Genomic DNA, 27,457 nt, shown 5'->3' on the forward strand with positions numbered 1-27,457 from the left:
AAAAACATATTAAGAAAAAATAAGGAAATAATCTTCATTATGATTCATAATGAAGTGAAATGTGTGATAATTGTAACAAACTGCGGAGAGACATCTTTTTTATTTCGGCACTTAGAAAACAATCACAATGAATTCGCGTCTTTATCCATAGAGAACAAAATTTACAAAGCCATTTAAACAGTCATTTTTAAAGTCCGTTTTATAGTTTCTTCTTCTTCTTTTTTTTTTTTGTTCGTTTTCGTTTTGTTTTTGTAACTCAACTCCAAAAATTGAGAATATTCAAAATACACTTTAACTCACTTCGCTCTTTTGTTATTTACAAATATTTACAAGAAAAGATCTTTTTTGTTTTTTGTATCTATATTAAAAATCTCCTCCACCCTTACATGTGTGTATGTGTGTGTGTGTGTGTGTTTGTGTTTTTTTTCTTTGTTCTTTTTATACATTACAATCCCAGCGGTACAGCAACGACCCGCCTCTTCCCGCAGGAAAGCTGCCCCTGGTGGCCTCAGATGGACGTGCTGTGGGTGGGTTCAATGGCTTCGGGGATGGGTCCTCCTGGCACTGGTGGGTAGGGCATTGGCATGGGGGTCTTGCCGGGGCTCTGCCGGAAGAGACCCCCGTTGGGAGCCCTGTGTTTGCACTGGATGGAGGAGGGCATGGTGGAGCTGCCCAGGGCCAGGGGGAGCGCAGTGCCAGGCCCTGACGCCAGTGTCCTGCCCACTCCATGGGCCTGCTCTGGCAGGAAGGTGCTCACGGATAGAGCCGTGCCCGCGAAATCCCGGCCAGCTTCCCGTGCCGCCTGGCCCGGCTGCATGCCACCGATGTCCAGGGCAGAGATCTCGATAGATGGCCCGGGGATCTGCTTGTGCGCCATGTCCTCGTCTATGAGACTGTTCATGCGCCGATGCACCTGCTCCAGGTTCACCTCCTTGTCCTGGAGAGGGTGAGAGAAGGAAGAGAGAAGGGAAGGGAGGGAGGTTTTCTGAGAACTCTGAAGCTCCACGCTATTTGTTTTCTCTTGCTTTCTCTTTTTGCTTAGTTTTTCTCGTTGGTCAAAGTTCCACAATAAAAGGCCCAGTTGGAATTGCCTGCATAGCATCGAATTGGGGAAGAAGTATAGAATGTGCACTTTGAAATCAAATTTGGCCAGTGGAGAGGAAAATGTGTTAGCTAAGCGAGACCAGGATTGGGGATCAGTACGAGATGTGAAATAACACTGAAGCGTGGACAGAAAATTAAACAAGCGTCAGGGGATCTGTATTTCGGAAAACCTTATCATTGGCTGATGATAAAAGCAATTTTATTTTATTATGATTAGACTCAAATTGGGCCCAGTGTTGCCGAGATGATTTACTGAGAGCTTTTATGCTTCGGCAAAGAACTTTGAGCTTGTTTATACGCCATAATGATAAATGAGTACAGCCTGTGTTATTAGCGTGACTTTTTTTGTCCTACACACTCTGTACATGCAGTAATTTATCCTGTACTTGTTTGTTTATTCTGTTATCCGCTACGGCCGAGTCACTGAACTCAGTGTTCTTGCTGATACAAGTGACAACCTCACAAATACGAGATCAGTTCAAACATCTTATCTAACAGCTTGTGTTCTGGAGATTGGAACTGATGAACAAAAACAAAAAGAGAAACTTCAGTAAACTCTGGATTTGACATAATAAGTCCTTTTTTTAAATAATGATGTTCTAATATATTTAGCGCCGGCTCTGTCTCGTGATTTTTAGGATCTCACATGGTAAGGGCTTCTTTAACTTTTTCCCACTCTTTGCATATCTGCCAGTGAATGAAAGAGATTTATGAGGACGTTCTCAGTCTTACACACACCTCACACAACATTTTGCTTCTTTTGTTTTATGGTTTGATTAATTATGTGCAATGTGTTGAATCCAAACCAAACAGTGAACAAATCAAAACTATGATTCAGACTCGACAAACACACTAAAAGGATATGATCACGTCACATTCTAATGCTTTGGTTCAGTGCCCGGTCCTGCTCTGTACCAGTGCACACATCCTGACCAGTTTCCCCACAGTTTCCCCCAGTCAGCCTCTCTGTCTGATCAGGACAACTCTTATTTCAGATCCAGACTCAAACTCAGACTCACACACTGTCCCTGATCTCAACTCTCACTCTCCACGTCCAGCTCCTGATTCAAACCCCTGACCTGATTCCTCCTCCATCCAGATTATTTCTCTGACTCAGGGATATTAACAGACCTGACAAACCACAAAGAGGAACAATACCTAGTTCTGCCAGTCTATAGCAGTAAGTCACGTGTGTATATGTGTGTGTGTGTCTGTTTGTCTTTGTGTGTGTGTACTGTAGAAACAGGAGTGTGTTTGTGTGTTTATATGGAGGGTTTTGGTAAAGGCCATTTAGTTAGGGGGGAAAAGATGTTGCTTGTTGCTTGTTTTAGTTCGGATAGAGAGGCTAGAAAGATTTACGCTGATATTTACTTTCTTTCCTAGTTTAAGAAAAAGCTGAAACATACAGCGATAAATAAAAATGTTTCTAGTGTCTAGGTCTGAACTAAAACTGTCAAGCAACAGCTGTTTCCCTTCAAGCGTCTTAAAACCCTGTACACACACACACACTCCTTATCTAATCTAATCTAATCTAATCTAATCTAATCTAATCTAATCTAATCTAATCTAATCTAATCTAATGATCACTGATATTTAAATTCTTAGCAAAATGACACTTTCACCAAAACTGTAGAATTTTTGTTTCTCTTTTAAACAAAAAGTTCATATATTTCCTGACAAAGCATTCAGTGGAATTTCTAATAAATAAATGTAACTGATGCTAGCTACGTACATATATAAGGCTAGAGAGTCAATTTCACAAGAATCGAAACATCCCCCATTTCCGATCAGTAAGTGCGGACAAATCTTCAGCAGGAAAACTAGTTGAGAGTCTAGAGTCTAGATGAGAAAAAAAACATTACTACTGTGAGATGGTGGGGAAAAGGGCGGGGCTTCCAGAGAGGTCAGTTAATATCGGAGAGTTCAAAGCACAAATCTGCAGCTGTCAATCATCCCATCATTCATATGCTGATTGGCTTATCTGCTGTATTCATTAAAGGAAAAAGAAGTCTCTTTCATTAGAAATGTGGAGCTGCTCTACACGATGTGTGAAGGTTGGCGTCTGAGATGGTGGAATGTCTCCTGCTGTCCTCCTGACCTCTTCCACAATCGCACAAACCGCATCACTTTTCTGTGCACTTCCAGCACTATTTCTAACTCCATAGTTCTTTGTGTGTGTGTGTGTGTGTGTAGCATTGACCGCAGATGTGTCTCTGACTATAGAATCTGCCTTCATGACATTACAGTCAAAATACGTTACGCCCACATATTTCACGTCTTCTTTTTACACACACACACACACACACACACACAAAACACAGAGAATGGTTTTTGCCCTTTTGGTGTTTATCAAATATCGTGTGTTTAGTGTCTCTCAGTTTAGACACAGAAATGAGTGTTTTTACATTTGAGCATCTTCGCCTTGACGCCTTCTGATCTGCTTTAGAGTGCGTATTTCCCTGTACAGCGGCTTGCATAAGAATTCACCCCTTGAACTTTTCCGCATTGTGGAACTGAAATGCACTCAACCTAGAATGCAGAATTATTTATTAATAAAAAAAAAATGTATTCAGCTTCCAAAATAAATAAATAAATAAATAATAATACATTAATATTCTCTGCTCTGATGAGCCTAACAGCTACACTGTAAAGCATGGTGGAGGAAGGACATGCTGTGTAATTGCTTTTTATAATTAGGGACAGGGAAAATGGTCAGGATTGAGGTTGAGATGGAGAGAAAGGATGGAGGACGGAGATAAACCTTGAGACTGCCAAGAGAGCAAAAACCTGAATGTGTTCCAGCAGATCAGTCGAAGCCTCACTCTGACTCAGATTTTGTGGCATGACCTGCAAATACACTCAGTCCAGGCAAACAGAGATGAAGCAGTTTTGCTCTGAAGAAAAGGTAAAAATGTCAGACAGAGGAACATCCCAGCTGTTCCTGCAGCTAAAAATGGCCAAGAATAAAGACATTTCAGTTCCGGCTTCTGAAACTACAAAATGTTGAAAAAGGGGGTGAATACTTATGCATAGCACTGTATAATATTACTGGAAATGATTTGACATCTCGACATAGACTCAATTTTGCAACGTTTTTATAAGGCTGATTTTGGTACACGGATCATACATGGATCATTTTTAGAAAGTAACAACTAATCTCTAGGTAAGTGAAGCATTTCTCATCACACTTCTTTCAAAAGGTCACATTTCTTGACTAGAGGGAGCTAAAATAGAATGAAAGAAGGGGTATGATCACATTTCTTCTAATGGCCCCCTTTTGTTTTGTTTTTTCTCCCCTGCCCGCCCCTCAGGTACGACCCGTTCGGACAGCACGAGTTCTATTCTGACCTGTGTCAATAGCCTCTGTTTCATCCCAGTCTCTCTCTCTGTCTGTCCAAATGTCCTTGCTCCCCTCCGATGAAGCAGTAGCAATATCATTATATCTCAATGGATCTGAAACCCTTCTCACTCTGTAATCCTTAGTAACCTGCACAAGATCATAAACATATCAAGAAGAATAACAAAAAAAGACGTAAAGAGAAATTTCAACTCTCCACATTGACATATAAAAGCACTGGGGGTGACTGACTACGTCTGATTGCTTCAGTGGGGTCTGACCCATGCAAACATCCTTTTTCACCACACTTTAGTTTATGGATCCATGTCACGCTCTCTGTAGACTCTACTACATGCTTACATGTTTACAGTTGGAAAGGCAAAGAGCACACGCCGGGCCCACGTCAGTAAAAAACAGTGGTTTGGCCGATTTGATGGATGAAGTGATCGTTTAATTATGATGGCGAATATGAATTGTTAATAATGAAAAATGTCATATTTTTTATATGAGAAAACAACTAATTTCCAAATCTCTGCTCTGGTCTCAGGATAATAATTAAGATCTTATTCCATAAAGACTGGGAGAAGGAGAAGAAAAAGACATATGCATTGAATTATAAGACGTCAGCACTTTCTACACTACAGATTTAAAAAAGGTTACAAATAAATGTAAATAAATCAGCACTACAGTTCTTGTATATAAGTACAATAGTGCTGTATTAGAAAAATAAAATAAAGGCCACAGTGCCTGGCGTGAAAGGGGGAATGTGGACGAGACGAGCAACAAAATGGTGTGGGTTTTTTTTATTATTACTTTAAGATGGAAAGGGACCAATTTTGATTTCAGCAGAGCACACCTATAGCTGCGTGTACTGGAGCTCGACTAAGTCTGGGCTCGCGTCTGCGGCCGGATCCGTAAAGTAGAGTGTGGCAGTATCGTCAGCCCTCCCGGCCCTGTGCTCGGTCACCTCTTTGGGCTGCTCTCGCCGGCAGTGGCTGCTGCTGCTGCTCCAGAAGGTCTCCAGGGCGGCCACCAGGCAGGCCAGCACGAGCCCGGCGGCCAGCACGCAGAAGACGCCAGCGAAGCTGTGCAGTTTGAGTGAGCGACCATCAGTCGGCGCCGCCCGCTGGCTGCCCGGGTCACAGCGACCCTGACGAGGCCACCATTTCTGCTTCAGAACATCCAGGTCACCCTTCTCCTGCAGCTCCAGGATCCTGAGAGGAAACAGCATGAGAACCATTACACTCTTACAAAATAGATTTCATTAGTCATTTGTGTTCTGCTGCAAGAAGGCTGGTAGGAACTAGTGCAAGATCGTTCCAAAACTGATGTGCTCACAGCATAGAGTTAAAAAGTGTCTTAAAAAGACACTCCAGTATTTATATAAGGAAGAGTCGTTGTATTCAGACTCGACTTACACCACTGATTAACTTGATTATATGAGTGGCCCATTCAGATTATTATAAGACTTTGAGGTTGCCAGTTTGTTTGTTTTTTGTGTAGTGCTCTAGTGCTCTCCTGGCAGTTTTTCAACAGACCATCTCCTCTAACTGGTGTTTAGGTCTGAGGAGAAATTAAAAGCAGTGGATTGAAAACACAAACCAATAAAACAGATTTCATTTCTTTGCTGCAGAGTGTAATATGATATGGCAGAAAAAGAAGACCGAGTAAAACTCTAAGCATCTGCTTAAAACTGCATTCAGAAAGAATAAAAAAACAAGGATTTTTGTGGCCTCCTCAAAACATCGCGGAGCTATGATCTCATCATGCCAGATTTCTACGTTGTAATTGGTGTGTATTCAACAGATGGAGCAAAAGATTATTGCTTGAAATGTGTTTAGTTCCAACAAACTTCCTTTACTTATTTCTTCAAATTCACATCGTTTTAAGGGTTAAGGGTTAAACCGCTTGTTTAGTCTTAGCAAATTTCATATAAAAATGTAACAGAAACATGATCTTAAGCATTAGTCTGATCATTTCTGACAAAATTATTGTACCATTATTATTAGCTGACATAATTAATAATATCAAAAACAAACAAACAAAAAAAACAAACAAAAAATGGATGTTGGCCTTAAACCAGCCACACACGTAAACACACACAGTAAAATTACACTTGACAGTCTTTATAAAGTGGGATAAGCAGACTCACTCTTTCTGTAATAGAGCTGAGAAAATGACCAAAGTCTATAAAACAGCTCTATAAGTTCTACTGGCAAACTGGTGCATTTAAATAACTGTAAATTCTAACTCGAGTGTAAATTTTTAAAAAAATGTGTAATTGTACATGAAATGAAATGAATAATACATGGATTAATAAATAAAGGGAGCTGTTTAATTAGAGGCTTTCGAGAAAAACAGCGAGTGAGACTGTACGTCATCTTTATCAGCTGCTACCGAGTGAAAAAGCCAAGCAATTTTCTTCTGCTGAGATGAACACACTGAAGCATCTGAGAGAGCTGCAGATAAATGGGAACAAGGTGGGAATGGAGGATGATGGGGCAGAAAGGGGGAAAGTAAGATGAATCCCTCGCTCTACAGAAGATGACATGCTGCTTCATGGGCCTATTAGCCACAGAGCTGCTCCCAGCTGTTCCTCAGGGTGATAGCATGTAGCCTCTTTCACTCAGGGGCTTCAATTCCCCTAAAACAAAATCTTTTTATCAAGGAACTAGACTAAGAGGAACCCCAGCACTTTACATCAGGCTGTTACACACCACACTGACCTACATCACACTGTTACACACCAGGCTGTTACACACCACACTGACCTACATCACACTGTTACACACCATACTGACCTACATCACACTGTTACACACCACACTGACCTACATCACACTGTTACACACCACACTGACCTACATCACACTGTTACACACCACACTGACCTATATCACACTGTTACACACCAGGCTGTTACACACCACACTGACCTAAATCACACTGTTACACACCATACTGACCTACATCACACTGTTACACACCACACTGACCTACATCACACTGTTACACACCACACTGACCTACATCACACTGTTACACACCATACTGACCTACATCACACTGTTACACACCACACTGACCTACATCACACTGTTACACACCAGGCTGTTACACACCACACTGACCTACATCACACTGTTACACACCATACTGACCTAAATCACACTGTTACACACCATACTGACCTATATCACACTGTTACACACCAGACTGTTACACACCACACTGACCTACATCACACTGTTACACACCATACTGACCTATATCACACTGTTACACACCACACTGACCTACATCACACTGTTACACACCAGGCTGTTACACACCACACTGACCTACATCACACTGTTACACACCATACTGACCTACATCACACTGTTACACACCATACTGACCTACATCACACTGTTACACACCAGGCTGTTACACACCACACTGACCTACATCACACTGTTACACACCAGGCTGTTACACACCACACTGACCTACATCACACTGTTACACACCAGGCTGTTACACACCACACTGACCTACATCACACTGTTACACACCATACTGACCTACATCACACTGTTACACACCACACTGACCTATATCACACTGTTACACACCATACTGACCTACATCACACTGTTACACACCACACTGACCTATATCACACTGTTACACACCAGGCTGTTACACACCACACTGACCTACATCACACTGTTACACACCATACTGACCTATATCACACTGTTACACACCAGGCTGTTACACACCACACTGACCTACATCACACTGTTACACACCATACTGACCTACATCACACTGTTACACACCAGGCTGTTACACACCACACTGACCTACATCACACTGTTACACACCAGGCTGTTACACACCACACTGACTTACATCACACTGTTACACACCATACTGACCTACATCACACTGTTACACACCACACTGACCTATATCACACTGTTACACACCACACTGACCTATATCACACTGTTACACACCAGGCTGTTACACACCACACTGACCTACATCACACTGTTACACACCACACTGACCTATATCACACTGTTACACACCAGGCTGTTACACACCACACTGACCTACATCACACTGTTACACACCAGACTGTTACACACCATACTGACCTACATCACACTGTTACACCCCCCACTGACCTACCTCACAGTGTTACACACCAGGCTGTTACACACCACACTGACCTACATCACACTGTTACACACCACACTGACCTATATCACACTGTTACACACCAGGCTGTTACACACCACACTGACCTACATCACACTGTTACACACCATACTGACCTACATCACACTGTTACACACCACACTGACCTACATCACACTGCTACACACCAGACTGTTACACACCACACTGACCTACATCACACTGTTACACACCACACTGTTACACACCACACTGACCTATATCACACTGTTACACACCAGGCTGTTACACACCACACTGACCTACATCACACTGTTACACACCATACTGACCTACATCACAGTGTTACACACCAGACTGTTACACACCACACTGACCTACATCACACTGTTACACCCCCCACTGACCTACCTCACAGTGTTACACACCAGGCTGTTACACACCACACTGACCTACATCACACTGTTACATACCATACTGACCTACATCACACTGTTACACACCACACTGACCTACATCACACTGCTACACACCAGACTGTTACACACCACACTGACCTACATCACACTGTTACACACCACACTGACCTACATCACACTGTTACACACCAGACTGTTACACACCACACTGACCTACATCACACTGCTACACACCAGACTGTTACACACCACACTGACCTACATCACACTGTTACACACCACACTGACCTACATCACACTGTTACACACCACACTGACCTACATCACACTGCTACACACCAGACTGTTACACACCACACTGACCTACATCACACTGTTACACACCATACTCACCTACATCACACTGTTACACACCAGGCTGTTACACACCACACTGACCTACATCACACTGTTACACACCAGGCTGTTACACACCACACTGACCTACATCACACTGTTACACACCATACTGACCTACATCACACTGTTACACACCACACTGACCTACATCACACTGTTACACAACAGACTGTTATACACCACACTGTTACACACCACACTGACCTACATCACACTGTTACACACCAGACTGTTACACACCATACTGTTACACACCACACTGACCTACATCACACTGTTACACACCACACTGACCTACATCACACTGTTACACACCAGACTGTTACACACCACACTGACCTACATCACACTGTTACACACCAGACTGTTACACACCACACTGACCTACATCACACTGTTACACACCAGATTGTTACACTCCACACTGACCTACATCACACTGTTACACACCACACTGACCTACATCACACTGTTACACACCACACTGGCCTACATCACACTGACCTACACCACACTGTTACACACCAGACTGTTACACCCCACACTGACCTACATCACACTGTTACACACCAGACTGTTACACACCACACTGACCTACGTCACACTGTTACACACCAGACTGTTACACACCACACTGACCTACATCACACTGTTACACACCACACTGACCTACATCACACTGTTATACCCCACACTGACCTACATCACACTGTTACATACCACACTGACCTACATCACACTGTTACACACCAGACTGTTACACTCCACACTGTTACACACCATACTGACCTACATCACACTGTTAAACACCACACTGACCTATATCACACTGTTACACACCACACTGACCTACATCACACTGTTACACACCAGACTATTACACACCACACTGACCTACATCACACTGTTACACACCAGACTATTACACACCACACTGACCTACATCACACTGTTACACACCAGACTGTTACACCCCACACTGACCTACATCACACTGTTACACACCACACTGACCTACATCACACTGTTACACACCATACTGACCTACACCACACTGTTACACACCATACTGACCTACATCACACTGTTACACACCACACTGACCTACATCAGGCTGTTACACACCACACTGACCTACATCACACTGTTACACACCAGACTGTTACACCCCACACTGACCTACATCACACTGTTACACACCAGACTGTTACACCCCACACTGACCTACATCACACTGTTACACACCATACTGACCTACACCACACTGTTACACACCATACTGACCTACATCACACTGTTACACACCACACTGACCTACATCACACTGTTACACACCACACTGACCTACATCACACTGTTACACACCACACTGACCTACATCACACTGTTACACACCACACTGACCTACATCACACTGTTACACACCACACTGACCTATATCACACTGTTACACACCAGGCTGTTACACACCACACTGACCTACATCACACTGTTACACACCACACTGACCTACATCACACTGTTACACACCACACTGACCTACATCACACTGTTACACACCACACTGACCTACATCACACTGTTACACACCATACTGACCTACATCACACTGTTACACACCATACTGACCTACATCACACTGTTACACACCACACTGACCTACATCACACTGCTACACACCAGACTGTTACACACCACACTGACCTACATCACACTGTTACACACCAGACTGTTACACACCACACTGACCTACATCACACTGTTACACACCAGACTGTTACACTCCACACTGTTACACACCATACTGACCTACATCACACTGTTACACACCAGACTGTTACACTCCACACTGTTACACCCCACACTGACCTACATCACACTGTTACACACCAGACTGTTACACCCCACACTGACCTACATCACACTGTTACACACCAGACTGTTACACACCACACTGACCTACATCACACTGTTACACACCACACTGACCTACATCACACTGTTACACACCACACTGACCTACATCACACTGTTACACACCAGACTGTTACACCCCACACTGACCTACATCACACTGTTACATACCACACTGACCTACATCACACTGTTACACACCAGACTGTTACACACCACACTGACCTACATCACACTGTTACACACCACACTGACCTATATCACACTGTTACACACCACACTGACCTACATCACACTGTTACACACCAGACTGTTACACAACACACTGACCTACATCACACTGTTACACCCCACACTGACCTACATCACACTGTTACACCCCACACTGACCTACATCACACTGTTACACACCACACTGACCTACATCACACTGTTACACACCAGACTATTACACACCACACTGACCTACATCACACTGTTACACACCAGACTGTTACACCCCACACTGACCTACATCACACTGTTACACACCACACTGACCTACATCACAGTTACACACCAGATTGTTACACACCAGACTGACCTATATCACACTGTTACACACCATACTGACCTACATCACACTGTTACACACCAGACTGTTACACCCCACACTGACCTACATCACACTGTTACACACCAGACTGTTACACACCACACTGACCTACATCACACTGTTACACACCACACTGACCTACATCACACTGTTACACACCAGACTGTTACACCCCACACTGACCTACATCACACTGTTACACACCAGACTGTTACACCCCACACTGACCTACATCACACTGTTACACAACACACTGACCTACATCACACTGTTACACACCAGACTGTTACACTCCACACTGTTACACACCACACTGACCTATATCACACTGTTACACACCAGACTGTTACACACCACACTGACCTACATCATACTGTTACACCCCCCACTGACCTACGTCACACTGTTACACCCCACACTGACCTACATCACACTGTTACACACCACACTGACCTACATCACACTGTTACACACCAGACTATTACACCCCACACTGACCTACATCACACTGTTACACACCACACTGACCTACATCACACTGTTACACACCAGACTGTTACACCCCACACTGACCTACATCACACTGTTACACACCACACTGACCTACATCACATTGTTACACCCCCCACTGACCTACATCACACTGTTACACCCCACACTGACCTACATCACACTGTTACACACCACACTGACCTACATCACACTGTTACACACCAGACTATTACACACCACACTGACCTACATCACACTGTTACACACCAGACTGTTACACCCCACACTGACCTACATCACACTGTTACACACCAGGATGTTACACACCACACTGACCTACATCACACTGTTACACACCATACTGACCTACATCACACTGTTACACACCATACTGACCTACACCACACTGTTACACACCATACTGACCTACATCACACTGTTACACACCATACTGACCTACATCACACTGTTACACACCACACTGACCTATATCACACTGTTACACACCAGGCTGTTACACACCACACTGACCTACATCACACTGTTACACACCATACTGACCTACATCACACTGTTACAGACCACACTGACCTACATCAGGCTGTTACACACCACACTGACCTACATCACACTGTTACACACCAGGCTGTTACACACCACACTGACCTACATCGCACTGTTACACACCATACTGACCTACATCACACTGTTACACACCACACTGACCTATATCACACTGTTACACACCATACTGACCTACATCACACTGTTACACACCACACTGACCTATATCACACTGTTACACACCATACTGACATACATCACACTGTTACACACCAGGCTGTTACACACCACACTGACCTACATCACACTGTTACACACCACACTGACCTACATCACACTGTTACACACCACACTGACCTACATCACACTGTTACACACCACACTGACCTATATCACACTGTTACACACCATACTGACATACATCACACTGTTACACACCACACTGACCTACATCACACTGCTACACACCAGACTGTTACACACCACACTGACCTACATCACACTGTTACACACCACACTGACCTACATCACACTGTTACACACCATACTGACCTACATCACACTGTTACACACCACACTGACCTACATCACACTGTTACACACCACACTGACCTACATCACACTGTTACACACCAGACTATTACACACCACACTGACCTACATCACACTGTTACACACCGCACTGACCTACATCACACTGTTACACACCAGACTGTTACACCCCACACTGACCTACATCACACTGTTACACACCACACTGACCTACATCACACTGTTACACCCCACACTGACCTACATCACACTGTTACACACCACACTGACCTACATCACACTGTTACACACCAGACTATTACACACCATACTGACCTACATCACACTGTTACACACCACACTGACCTACATCACACTGTTACACCCCACACTGACATACATCACACTGTTACACCCCACACTGACCTACATCACACTGTTACACACCACACTGACCTACATCACACTGTTACACACCAGACTATTACACACCACACTGACCTACATCACACTGTTACACACCAGACTGTTACACCCCACACTGACCTACATCACACTGTTACACACCACACTGACCTACATCACAGTTACACACCAGATTGTTACACACCAGACTGACCTATATCACACTGTTACACACCATACTGACCTACATCACACTGTTACACACCAGACTGTTACACCCCACACTGACCTACATCACACTGTTACACACCAGACTGTTACACACCACACTGACCTACATCACACTGTTACACACCACACTGACCTACATCACACTGTTACACCCCACACTGACCTACATCACACTGTTACACACCAGACTGTTACACCCCACACTGACCTACATCACACTGTTACACACCACACTGACCTACATCACACTGTTACACACCAGACTGTTACACTCCACACTGTTACACACCACACTGACCTACATCACACTGTTACACACCAGACTGTTACACACCACACTGACCTACATCATACTGTTACACCCCCCACTGACCTACGTCACACTGTTACACCCCACACTGACCTACATCACACTGTTACACACCACACTGACCTACATCACACTGTTACACACCAGACTGTTACACCCCACACTGACCTACATCACACTGTTACACACCACACTGACCTACATCACATTGTTACACCCCCCACTGACCTACATCACAGTTACACACCAGATTGTTACACACCAGACTGACCTATATCACACTGTTACACACCATACTGACCTACATCACACTGTTACACACCAGACTGTTACACCCCACACTGACCTACATCACACTGTTACACACCAGACTGTTACACACCACACTGACCTACATCACACTGTTACACACCACACTGACCTACATCACACTGTTACACACCAGACTGTTACACCCCACACTGACCTACATCACACTGTTACACACCAGACTGTTACACCCCACACTGACCTACATCACACTGTTACACACCACACTGACCTACATCACACTGTTACACACCAGACTGTTACACTCCACACTGTTACACACCACACTGACCTATATCACACTGTTACACACCAGACTGTTACACACCACACTGACCTACATCATACTGTTACACCCCCCACTGACCTACGTCACACTGTTACACCCCACACTGACCTACATCACACTGTTACACACCACACTGACCTACATCACACTGTTACACACCAGACTATTACACCCCACACTGACCTACATCACACTGTTACACACCACACTGACCTACATCACACTGTTACACACCAGACTGTTACACCCCACACTGACCTACATCACACTGTTACACACCACACTGACCTACATCACATTGTTACACCCCCCACTGACCTACATCACACTGTTACACCCCACACTGACCTACATCACACTGTTACACACCACACTGACCTACATCACACTGTTACACACCAGACTATTACACACCACACTGACCTACATCACACTGTTACACACCAGACTGTTACACCCCACACTGACCTACATCACACTGTTACACACCAGGATGTTACACACCACACTGACCTACATCACACTGTTACACACCATACTGACCTACATCACACTGTTACACACCATACTGACCTACACCACACTGTTACACACCATACTGACCTACATCACACTGTTACACACCATACTGACCTACATCACACTGTTACACACCACACTGACCTATATCACACTGTTACACACCACACTGTTACACTCCACACTGACCTACATCACACTGTTACCCACCAGACTGTTACACACCACACTGACCTACATCATACTGTTACACCCCCCACTGACCTACGTCACACTGTTACACCCCACACTGACCTACATCACACTGTTACACACCACACTGACCTACATCACACTGTTACACACCAGACTATTACACCCCACACTGACCTACATCACACTGTTACACAACACACTGACCTACATCACACTGTTACACACCAGACTGTTACACCCCACACTGACCTACATCACACTGTTACACACCACACTGACCTACATCACATTGTTACACCCCCCACTGACCTACATCACACTGTTACACCCCACACTGACCTACATCACACTGTTACACACCACACTGACCTACATCACACTGTTACACACCAGACTATTACACACCACACTGACCTACATCACACTGTTACACACCAGACTGTTACACCCCACACTGACCTACATCACACTGTTACACACCAGGATGTTACACACCACACTGACCTACATCACACTGTTACACACCATACTGACCTACATCACACTGTTACACACCATACTGACCTACACCACACTGTTACACACCATACTGACCTACATCACACTGTTACACACCATACTGACCTACATCACACTGTTACACACCACACTGACCTATATCACACTGTTACACACCAGGCTGTTACACACCACACTGACCTACATCACACTGTTACACACCATACTGACCTACATCACACTGTTACACACCACACTGACCTACATCAGGCTGTTACACACCACACTGACCTACATCACACTGTTACACACCAGGCTGTTACACACCACACTGACCTACATCACACTGTTACACACCATACTGACCTACATCACACTGTTACACACCATACTGACCTACATCACACTGTTACACACCATACTGACCTACACCACACTGTTACACACCATACTGACCTACATCACACTGTTACACACCATACTGACCTACATCACACTGTTACACACCACACTGACCTATATCACACTGTTACACACCAGGCTGTTACACACCACACTGACCTACATCACACTGTTACACACCATACTGACCTACATCACACTGTTACACACCACACTGACCTACATCAGGCTGTAACACACCACACTGACCTACATCACACTGTTACACACCAGGCTGTTACACACCACACTGACCTACATCACACTGTTACACACCATACTGACCTACATCACACTGTTACACACCACACTGACCTATATCACACTGTTACACACCATACTGACCTACATCACACTGTTACACACCACACTGACCTATATCACACTGTTACACACCACACTGACCTACATCACACTGTTACACACCACACTGACCTACATCACACTGTTACACACCACACTGACCTATATCACACTGTTACACACCATACTGACATACATCACACTGTTACACACCACACTGACCTACATCACACTGTTACACACCAGGCTGTTACACACCACACTGACCTACATCACACTGTTACACACCATACTGACCTATATCACACTGTTACACACCACACTGACCTATATCACACTGTTACACACCAGGCTGTTACACACCACACTGACCTACATCACACTGTTACACACCACACTGACCTACATCACACTGTTACACACCACACTGACCTACATCACACTGTTACACACCACACTGACCTACATCACACTGTTACACACCATACTGACCTACATCACACTGTTACACACCACACTGACCTACATCACACTGCTACACACCAGACTGTTACACACCACACTGACCTACATCACACTGTTACACACCACACTGACCTACATCACACTGTTACACACCAGACTGTTACACCCCACACTGACCTACATCACACTGTTACACACCACATTGACCTACATCACACTGTTACACACCATACTGACCTACATCACACTGTTACACACCACACTGACCTACATCACACTGTTACACACCATACTGTTACACACTACACTGACCTACATCACACTTTTACACACCACACTGTTACACACCACACTGACCTACATCACACTTTTACACACCATACTGTTACACACCACACTGACCTATATCACACTGTTACACACCACACTGTTACACACCAGGCTGACCTACATCACACTGTTACACACTACACTGTTACACATCACACTGTTACACACCAAACTGACCTACATCACACTGTTACACACTACACTGTTACCCATCACACTGTTGCAGACCACACTGTTATATAGTACACTGTTACACCCCACAATGTTAAACAGTACAGTCACACAGCACACTATTACACTCCGCAATGTTACACCCCACATTGCTACACAGTACACTGTTACACAGTACACTGTTACACGACACCGTATCACACTCCACACTTTTACACTCCACATTGCTACACAGTACACTGTTACACAACACCCTATTACACTCCACACTGTTACACACCACACTGTTACACAGTAAAGTTTTCACAGTACACTGTTACCAGTCTTGGGAAGGTCACTTTGGAAATGTAATAGGTTATAGATTACAGTTTACTCTGTTTAAAATGTAATAAGTAGTATAACTTTTCAGTTACTTTATAAAAGTAAAGTAACTGATGACATTTGATTACTTTTTGATTACTTTTAAGTTTCTAATGGATATTTTCAACGAAATCATTTCCAAACATTTATACCAGGCAGGCTTAACCTTACAGTAGTACTCAACTCTGTTTACTGTTAGAATTTGAAATCTTTCATCACTTGAATTAAGATTATATTGATTTAATTTTAAGCACAGCCACAAAACCAGACTTCATAGCAAAAATTGTTTAAAACTGTTTTAGGAATCAAATCTTTGCATAGCTATGACAGGACACACTGGCAAGTAACAATGCCTTGGAAAAAAAAACAATCTGAAAAGAGTCATCATAATGTACGCTACAGTGCTAAAATAACTAAGTTATATTAGATCTGACATTACCAACACATTTTTAAGCAGGAAAAGTGTGAGCTATATATTTTCTGTCAAAGGGTTCATAAATAGAAGTGTGCCTGGTAAAGGTAGCTAGCAGCAGGGACGATTTTAGGATTTTCATTTAAGGGGCGCTCAGCCCCCAATGAAGGTATAATAGTAAAAATAAATAAATAAATAAATAAATAAATAAATAAATAAATAAATAAAATAAATAAATAAATAAATAAATAAATAAATAAATAAATAAATAAATAAAATAAAATAAAATAAAATAAAATAAAATAAAATAAAATAAAAGGTTTGACTAACAGGGTAGGATGGTAAACTTATTGCAGCATTTCACTGTATTGCATAGATGTGTATAACATTTGAGTACTGAAGTACTGAACGCAGAATTTTAGGGGGGCTTTAAAATGGCCTAGCAACGCCCATGGCTAGCAGACTAGCTAATTTGTTATGCATGTTTTGAATACAGGTCTTGAGTACACTATTGGCTCGTTGAACGCACAGGTGCGTTTTAGTGGATTTTTTTCCACATAGCAGCTTCAGTAATCAGCTGACCACTCCGTCACTTTTTATTATACAGAAATGAGTAATATATCATTCAAAACTAAAGGGTCTGTTTTTATTTCTGTACACTCACAATAATGACAAAAATTTTACATTATATATTTTATAAAATAAAGAAAGGCTAGGTTCCATACCTGCAGATGCTTCCTCAGGTTCAACATTGAAGCCTTTGATGCCGAAAGCATTTTAACAGCCGGGAAACAAATTTTGCACTGAACTGTTATATTTGCCCCTTATCGGATTTTAGTATGAAATTATTTTTAAATTTCCAGGACTGAAATGCATTTTTATCACTCACCATGGTGGCAACTCTCAGACAGTGTAATAGCCTAAAGCTTTCAGCGGCAATGTGGATTAATGTAATTGGCAGACGTGGTGCGCCGCAATTTCAAACCAGAGAACCAATCAAAAGCATCAGAATAGCACCGCTTTAACAAATACTAGCAACAAATTAATATCATTTAACATATCCTAGTTTTTTTTAAAGAAAATATTCAAATGTAACTCTATTTGTAATCTTTAACATTTTCATAAGTAACTGTAATTTTAATTACATATTTTTCTAAGTAACTGTAACAAGATACTGTTACATTTATTTTGTAATTAAGTTACGTAACGCCGTTACATATAACTAGTTACTCCCCAACACTGACTGTTACACACCACACTGTTACATTCCACACTATTACAACCCACAGTGTTACACAGCACAATAATGTACATCACACTGTTACACATGTCACAGTTACAAAGCACACTGTTACACAGCACACAGTTACACACCACACTGTTACACACCACACAGTTACACAGCACAATAATGTACATCACACTGTTACACACGTCACAGTTACACACCACATTTTACACAACACACAGTTACACAGCACACTGTTACACACCACACAGTTACACAGCACACTGTTACACACCAGAGTAATGCACATCACACTGTTACACGTCACAGTTACACAGCACACTGTTACACACCACACAGTAACATGGCACACTGTTACACACCACACAATAACATGGCACACTGTTACACACCACACAGTAACATGGCACACTGTTACACACTACACAGTAACATGGCACACTGTTACACACTACACAGTAACACAGCACACTGTTACACACCTCACAGTTACACAGCACACTGTTACACATCTCACAGTTACACAGCACACTGTTACACACCTCACAGTTACACAGCACACTGTTACACACCTCACTGTTACACAGCACACTGTTACATACCACAAAGATGTACATCAGACTGTTACACATAGTAAAATAGTTGATGGCTTGTTAAAGCTGTCAGTAAATGTATTAAACACAGTTATGTACTGTAGCAGATGTTTCAGGTTGTTTGTGACTCAGTCTTCCTCAGTCCTCTGGCTAATGTTTTCACCTGCTTATAAAAAAGTGCAATCTTCAGCCACTTAAGAAATTCTATGTGAATACAGGACTAAATCCTATCCAAAACCTTCTGAATAATCAGAATTCAACATCACCTGAGTTGTGGTGTAAATAAAACAGAAGTGGCTGCGTAGTAGAAAGATCACTGTCAGTAAAAGTGTGGAAGCCGTTAGTTTTGTCAAAAATGATTCATCGTCCCTCCTATTGTGGCTCATCGCTACAAAACTGATCTGATATTATACACTGAAGTATGAATTAGGTAAGAATGTAGGGGAGTTAAATCGGCATGTTATAAAGTTAAGTTCTGCTTAATTCTTCACACTCCTGTAAGGACCTGAGAGAATTACATAAGCTTCCAGCAAACAGAAATCACTGGCAGTGTATGTTGCAAGCTGTTGAGTCATGCTAGGATATTCTTGATAGATCGATATGAAATCGTCTGAAGGCAGTTGAGAGACAAAAACAGCTCTCCTGGCTGCCCAAATGCATAAGAAATATGATTATGCAGTTTTAATTGGCTACAAGCAATTATGTGGAGATTTGTATAATCTGCCTGCATCTGTTATGTTCACAAACGGATCAATTTATAATGAGTAAAAATTCGGAGCTGCAAAACTGCAAGTAGCAAATCAAAGCTCTGCACTTAACCAAAAGTGGCAGTAATTTATTTGATAATGATGTGTCGCTATCATTTCCTTCCAATTTAGACACTTGATGGTTACCGAAGCACTTGTTTCTGATCTCATATTTCAAATAACCCAAGGCCATATGCTATTTATCATCACTAGCTCAAGTACTTTAACATCAAGCAGAACAGTTTCCTTTCATTCTTTGGAACAGGCATCATCATCAAAATTATCATCATCATCATCATCATCATGCACAACTGATTGTAGCTAAAAATAGAAAATAATTAAAGGTATAGTAAAGAGAATAGGAGAGAGAGAGAGAGAGAGAGAGAGAGAGAGGGAGGTCAGGTGAATATTTACTTCTGGGAGAAGAGGTCTCTGTAAGGGCTGCCATGTTGGAGCGCGATGCCGTAACCTTTACTGCTCATGCTGTTGCCTGACACGGTGACGGTGCAGTCGTCGTCCGTCAGCGCTGCGTATTCCACCACAGCCATGTCCCAGAGGAAGGCATACGGGCCTTTCTTCGCCTGTATGTGGAAAATGAGCATTTCATCAGTCCTAGTTTGCACAGCGCTAATCTCCCTCAAAGCAGCTGGAGTCATAATGTACACAGAAGTACTTTCAATATTATAGAAGCGCTAACTGCTTCTGCACGGCATTACAACACGCTCTCGAAAGCCGCTAGACGATAATGTCACAGTCATTACAGAGAAACAGCGCAGCCACGGAGACCAAGCTCAGGTATCACCATTTAAGTGATTAATAAGCTGCTGGTCAGAGGTTAAAACTGATCTTATCTCTTGTAAGTATAAAAAACACTGCTAAGCTGTCTCAGCTTTCAGACGCAAGAGCTGTGTGTAGGCCTGCAGCACTCAGGCTAATTAGCCCAAGTAAAAGGGACTGGCAGCTTTTCTTTCTTTTTCCAATGTCCTCATTAATTCCTTTGTTTACGCATATGCATTTGCTGGAATAAGGAGAACAATGTACTACATTTAAACCCAAAGCAGCTGCTTTTGGGAATGTTTGTGCAAAGACTTAAAAGACAAAAACGAAAGTGTTGTAGCGAACGCGAAGCTGGACTCGAAGCATGTGTTATTAACACTCTCTACCTCATTCTCTACCCAATACCGAAGCTGACGCAGGGCCTGACAAATAACAGCACCCAGAATAACACCATTTATTAAAAAGCTTAATCCTCTTATCAGAATAATGAGTGTGAATGTCTGTAGGAGGAAACTGTGAAACCATGCATTCATCAGAAAAACCACTCTTCCTGTGTGGAGATTTTTATACCAGAACATGTTTCACTCATTACTTTCAATATCAACACAGTAATTCCTAATTCCATGCTAAAATGTTCCTGTTGTCACTTACGTTATAGCAGCTACATTATCGTTCCCTAAACAGTCTCTTTTTTTTCTCTCTCTCTTCATTTTATGAGAAAAATCTCAGCATGTCTCATCCTTTTGCTGAGAAAAAAGCAAAGAAGTGTAAACTACTCTGTCCTGAAGAAGTGGAAGAACTCAAAGTTCCAGCTTTACCTCTGGCACTGAAGACTCCTTATATTAATAAAAAATATAAATAGTCTCCTCACATAACGACAATGATTTTTAAATCACACGTCCCTGTGAATGTACTGTTACTACAGAAACCATGACCTGTTAGAATGAGTGCAATTAATCAACACATTCTGACCAATCAGAATCCAGGATTAAGCAATGCAGTGTGGACTGTGTATAGATTATAAACAGATACAGGAAGTGGTAGTGTTTACCTTGCGTATACCCTCTGATGGACTGGACACAGAGTATTCCTGCCCATTGTTCTTGCTGATGGTCCTCCACAGCTCAGCGAATGTGCTGTCCTGTTCCAGGGGGTTTGTGCCCTTGGCCCTGAAATAGTCATACACCGCCGAGTCCCTCACCGTCCCGTAATCTAAGTCCACCTGTCTCGCCAAGTCCTGAAATGTCCTGTATGAGAGAGAGAGAGAGAGAGAGAGAGAGAGATGATGATGATGATATCCTGTAATGGATGGAAGTGTGCTCTAGAAATGTAGCTGGGATCACACAGAAGGGCTCCATGAGGTGACTCAGGGGTTTATTATGTGTACTGTACTTCATCAAAATGTGAGCACTGTGTGTATAAGACACACAATAATGAAAATTTCTCTTCAAACAAAATGAGAACCTACTTAATTCTAATCTGCATTGTATGTGGTGTATGAAATTCGTTACTGTAGTGACAACGAGAGCCCAACTTTTAGGCCATGATCATTTTCAACAAAGAAAAACCATCATAAAGAATCTGTGTACGAGGAACAACACCTGATACATCACCTGAAAATGTGGAGGTAGTTTATTAGTGCAGTGCAACTGTATAGTTGTGTATAAGTGCATCACTTAAAAGCCTGGTTGCCTCTGCCAGGTGGTTAAGACTTGACTGTGAATGAGCCTCTGAACAAGATTACAAACTGTATGAACTTAAAACCAAATCAATACATTAGACATTAAAAAATGTCAGTTTTTAGATTCTGTATTAAAATTAAAATATAAAAATAGTTCTTCATGGAAGAGTCCTGTGCCGTTAAACACCACAGAAAGTTTCGGTGCTTCTCATTTCTCCATTTCTTACCACTCTCCATCAAAATTGCTTTATTTCTGAACCCGAAGCTCATGTTATTGTTCATATCTCCACATTTGTGGTTGTTTTCCCGAAGGCTGACTCTTCCTTCGCTTCCTTCCCTCTCAGACCAACTGTGTGGAACAGAGATCTGTAGCATGATTTCTGAGAAAGTCCTGAGCAGTGGTTTAGGATCAGAGGACTTAGGATCAGAGTTTAAACCTCAGCAGTGTCACAAATCAGCTTCCCGGACATCTGAACAAAGCCCTTAACACTCCAGTGCTCAGCTCTGTGCTTGTCTCCTGTCTCATGTACAGCTCACTTTAGATAAATGAATAAAAGAACACAGGAACACGATGTGCACTGGCCTGGTGTCCTCTCTCTCTCTCTCTCTCTCACTAGAGCGCTCTCCATCAGGTGCTGTGATCCATCCTAATGAAGTCTCTTGGAACAGGGAATGAGTGTAATTATAAGCTGAGCCTCCAGCATTCATGTTTTAGATTCATGTCAGTGAAAAGAGATCATGTCTTCATGGTATCAGAGCATTAATCAGCCTTTTAAAAACACACACGCTGGAGGTGAGAATTAAAGGAAAAATTGATTATGAAATCTTTGTAGAAAAGAGAAAAAGAAAGAATGGCTGGCACTCTTATTTCTCTGGGGATTAGTTTCCCCGACCGGCGTGTGTTCAGTAAAGACGTGAGCAGTAATTCTGACGGATTAAGACGTTATTAGTGATCTCTGGACATGGGCGTGTCTTCAGCATCTGTTGTAGTGGGCATTGCCACGCTTCATCATTAGCAGGTCACATGACCATAACATGTCTTTAGTTTGTACAACTTCCCTATAACTCCAGAAGCATTATGTCTCTGATGCCCTTTTACACCTTGCGTAGATTTTACTCTTTTAAACATTTAGTTTTGGAGACGAGAGAAAAAAGAATAGAGGAAGTGTTTCCTGTGGTATCTTTATACTGAAGAAAAAACACAAACTCTTTCCATACCACTGCACACAAAGTATGTAAAATATTAATGATTTTAAAGATTCAGACTAAAGTCCCAGAGGCCTAGTGACCTAATGACATTACATACCTCCACATGGAAGACTAATCCTGCCTGAATAGGGCCTTTAGAAAGAAGAGCAAAGTTTTATAAAATCTTGTAGATGTCAGTATTTATTCACGGTGTTGTTTAGAAGAGGGAAAAGTGGTGCATAGAGCTAAACAACTGCATCAGTGAGGTAACAGTTCAGTCCTAAAGCACGACTAACCACAACCCCACAATGTTCATGTTCACAGCCATGAATGAACACATTTGTACATCTTGTAGTTTTGGGGTCATGATTACTGGAAAAGTCAGCGTGAAAAGATGGATTTTTTTGTCCAACCGACTGCTTTAAAAATACCTTAAAATAGTTTTGAACATTGTGTTTGTGCAGGTTTTTTTTCAGGTCCATTTTAATCATGCGGCTCTATGTGCTTGGAAAACAGCCTGAGGAAACACCGCCTCCTGAAAAGAGAGAGCAACAAAGAGGAGGACGGAGAGAGGGAAAAGAATGAAGAATAAGGTGACAGAGGTGAAAGAATAAAAGTGACTGAAGGGGAAGCCCTGAAGGTGAACAGGGATAAAGGGAATTCCTGAATCCTACATGAATCCTTTTTATATAAGTACAGAACATCAGTCTTGGTGAGAGGACAAAGCACAGTGAAATGTACTCATATCAACCATACAGACTCAATTCACCACTACACACAAATACACAAACACAATGTATTGGGGTTTATTATGAGTAAGGTATTTTGGGGAGTAGAGTAATGGGTTTTAGGGTATTAAGGTATTGGGATATATTGTATTGCTTAGAAAAGTATCGACATTTGACATTTACAGCATTTGGCTGATGTCCTTCTCAATGCCACATAGATTTTGTCTCATTTACACAATTGAGCAGTTGAGGATTAAGGGCCTTGCTCAGCACTTACCCACTATTGAGGTATATAGGGATGTATTGGGGTATTGGGATATATTATCTGTAAAGTATTGGGGTATATTATGAGTGAAATGAGATATGGGGGTATATTGTGAGTACAGTATTGATATATTGGGGTATTGGGGTATATTGTGGGTATAGTATTGGGATATTGGGGTATTGGGGTATATTGTGAGTAAAGTATTGGGATATTGGGGTATATTTTGAGAACAGTATTGGGATATTGGGTTATTAGGGTATATTGTGAGTAAAGTATTGGGATATTGAGGTATTGGGGTATATTAGGAGTGCAGTATTGAAGTATATTGTGAGTACAGTATTGGGATATTGGGGTATTGGGGTATATTGTGAGTATAGTATTGGGATATTGGGGTATATTGTGAGTAAAGTATTGGGATATTGGGTTATTAGGGTATATTGTGAGTAAAGTATTGGGATATTGAGGTATTGGGGTATATTAGGAGTGCAGTATTGAAGTATATTGTGAGTACAGTATTGGGATATTGGGGTATATAGTGAGTACTGTATTGGTGTATTAGGGTATTGGGGCATATAATAAGTACAGAATTGGGGTATTGGGGTATATTGTGAGTACAGAATTAGGGTATTGGGGTATATAGTGAGTACAGTATTGTGATATTTCAGCATTGGGGTACATTGTGAGTACAGTATTGGGGTATATTGTGAGTAAAGTATTGGGGTATATTATGAGTACAGAATTAGGGTATTGGGGTATATAGTGAGTACAGTATTGGGATATTGGGGTATTTGGGTATATTGTGAGTACAGTATTGGGATATTGGGGTATTTGGGTATATTGTGAGTAAAGTATTGGGATATTGAGGTATTGGGGTATATTAGGAGTGCAGTATTGAAGTATATTGTGAGTAAAGTATTGGGATATTGGGTTATTAGGGTATATTGTGAGTAAAGTATTGGGATATTGAGGTATTGGGGTATATTAGGAGTGCAGTATTGAAGTATATTGTGAGTACAGTATTGGGATATTGGGGTATATAGTGAGTACTGTATTGGTGTATTAGGGTATTGGGGCATATAATAAGTACAGAATTGGGGTATTGGGGTATATTGTGAGTACAGAATTAGGGTATTGGGGTATATAGTGAGTACAGTATTGTGATATTTCAGCATTGGGGTACATTGTGAGTACAGTATTGGGGTATATTGTGAGTACAGTATTGGGATATTGGGGTATTTGGGTATATAGTGTGTACAGTAATGGGGCATATTGTGAGTAAAGTATTATAAAGGGTTATCTGTAGTGTTTCTGTGTGCAGTGAGATGCAGGAATCCATCATCATTAAGGTTAGGAACATCACATCTGTACATCAGTGTAAATCTGTGAAAGATCACTGGGAATTTAATTTCCGATCATCCTGCATCCTGTGATCTCAGACGTTTA

The 27,457-nt window shown here is 42.2% G+C and overlaps 1 protein-coding gene across 3 annotated transcripts in view; it reads right to left on the reverse strand.

Annotated features, from left to right (window-relative positions):
• Positions 1-209: 209 nt before the first annotated feature.
• Positions 210-27,457, reverse strand: part of grid1b (glutamate receptor, ionotropic, delta 1b) — a 380,520-nt gene continuing 353,272 nt past the window's right edge. Inside the window, exons 13-17 of one of the 3 annotated variants that reach the window (XM_058406709.1) lie at positions 23,204-23,399; positions 21,790-21,956; positions 5,409-5,655; positions 4,453-4,591; positions 210-937 (exon numbers count right to left, since the gene is read on the reverse strand). In XM_058406709.1, coding sequence (XP_058262692.1) covers positions 534-937; positions 4,453-4,591; positions 5,409-5,655; positions 21,790-21,956; positions 23,204-23,399 — 1,153 coding nt within the window. In that variant the 3' untranslated portion in view covers positions 210-533. Of the gene's footprint in view, positions 938-4,448; positions 5,019-5,408; positions 5,656-21,789; positions 21,957-23,203; positions 23,400-27,457 lie in introns of those variants that run through there. The other 2 variants (XM_058406710.1, XM_058406711.1) reach the window with 2 other exon arrangements.

The sequence above is a fragment of the Hemibagrus wyckioides genome, linkage group LG13, assembly GCF_019097595.1.
Source record: "Hemibagrus wyckioides isolate EC202008001 linkage group LG13, SWU_Hwy_1.0, whole genome shotgun sequence".
NCBI lineage: Eukaryota > Metazoa > Chordata > Actinopteri > Siluriformes > Bagridae > Hemibagrus > Hemibagrus wyckioides.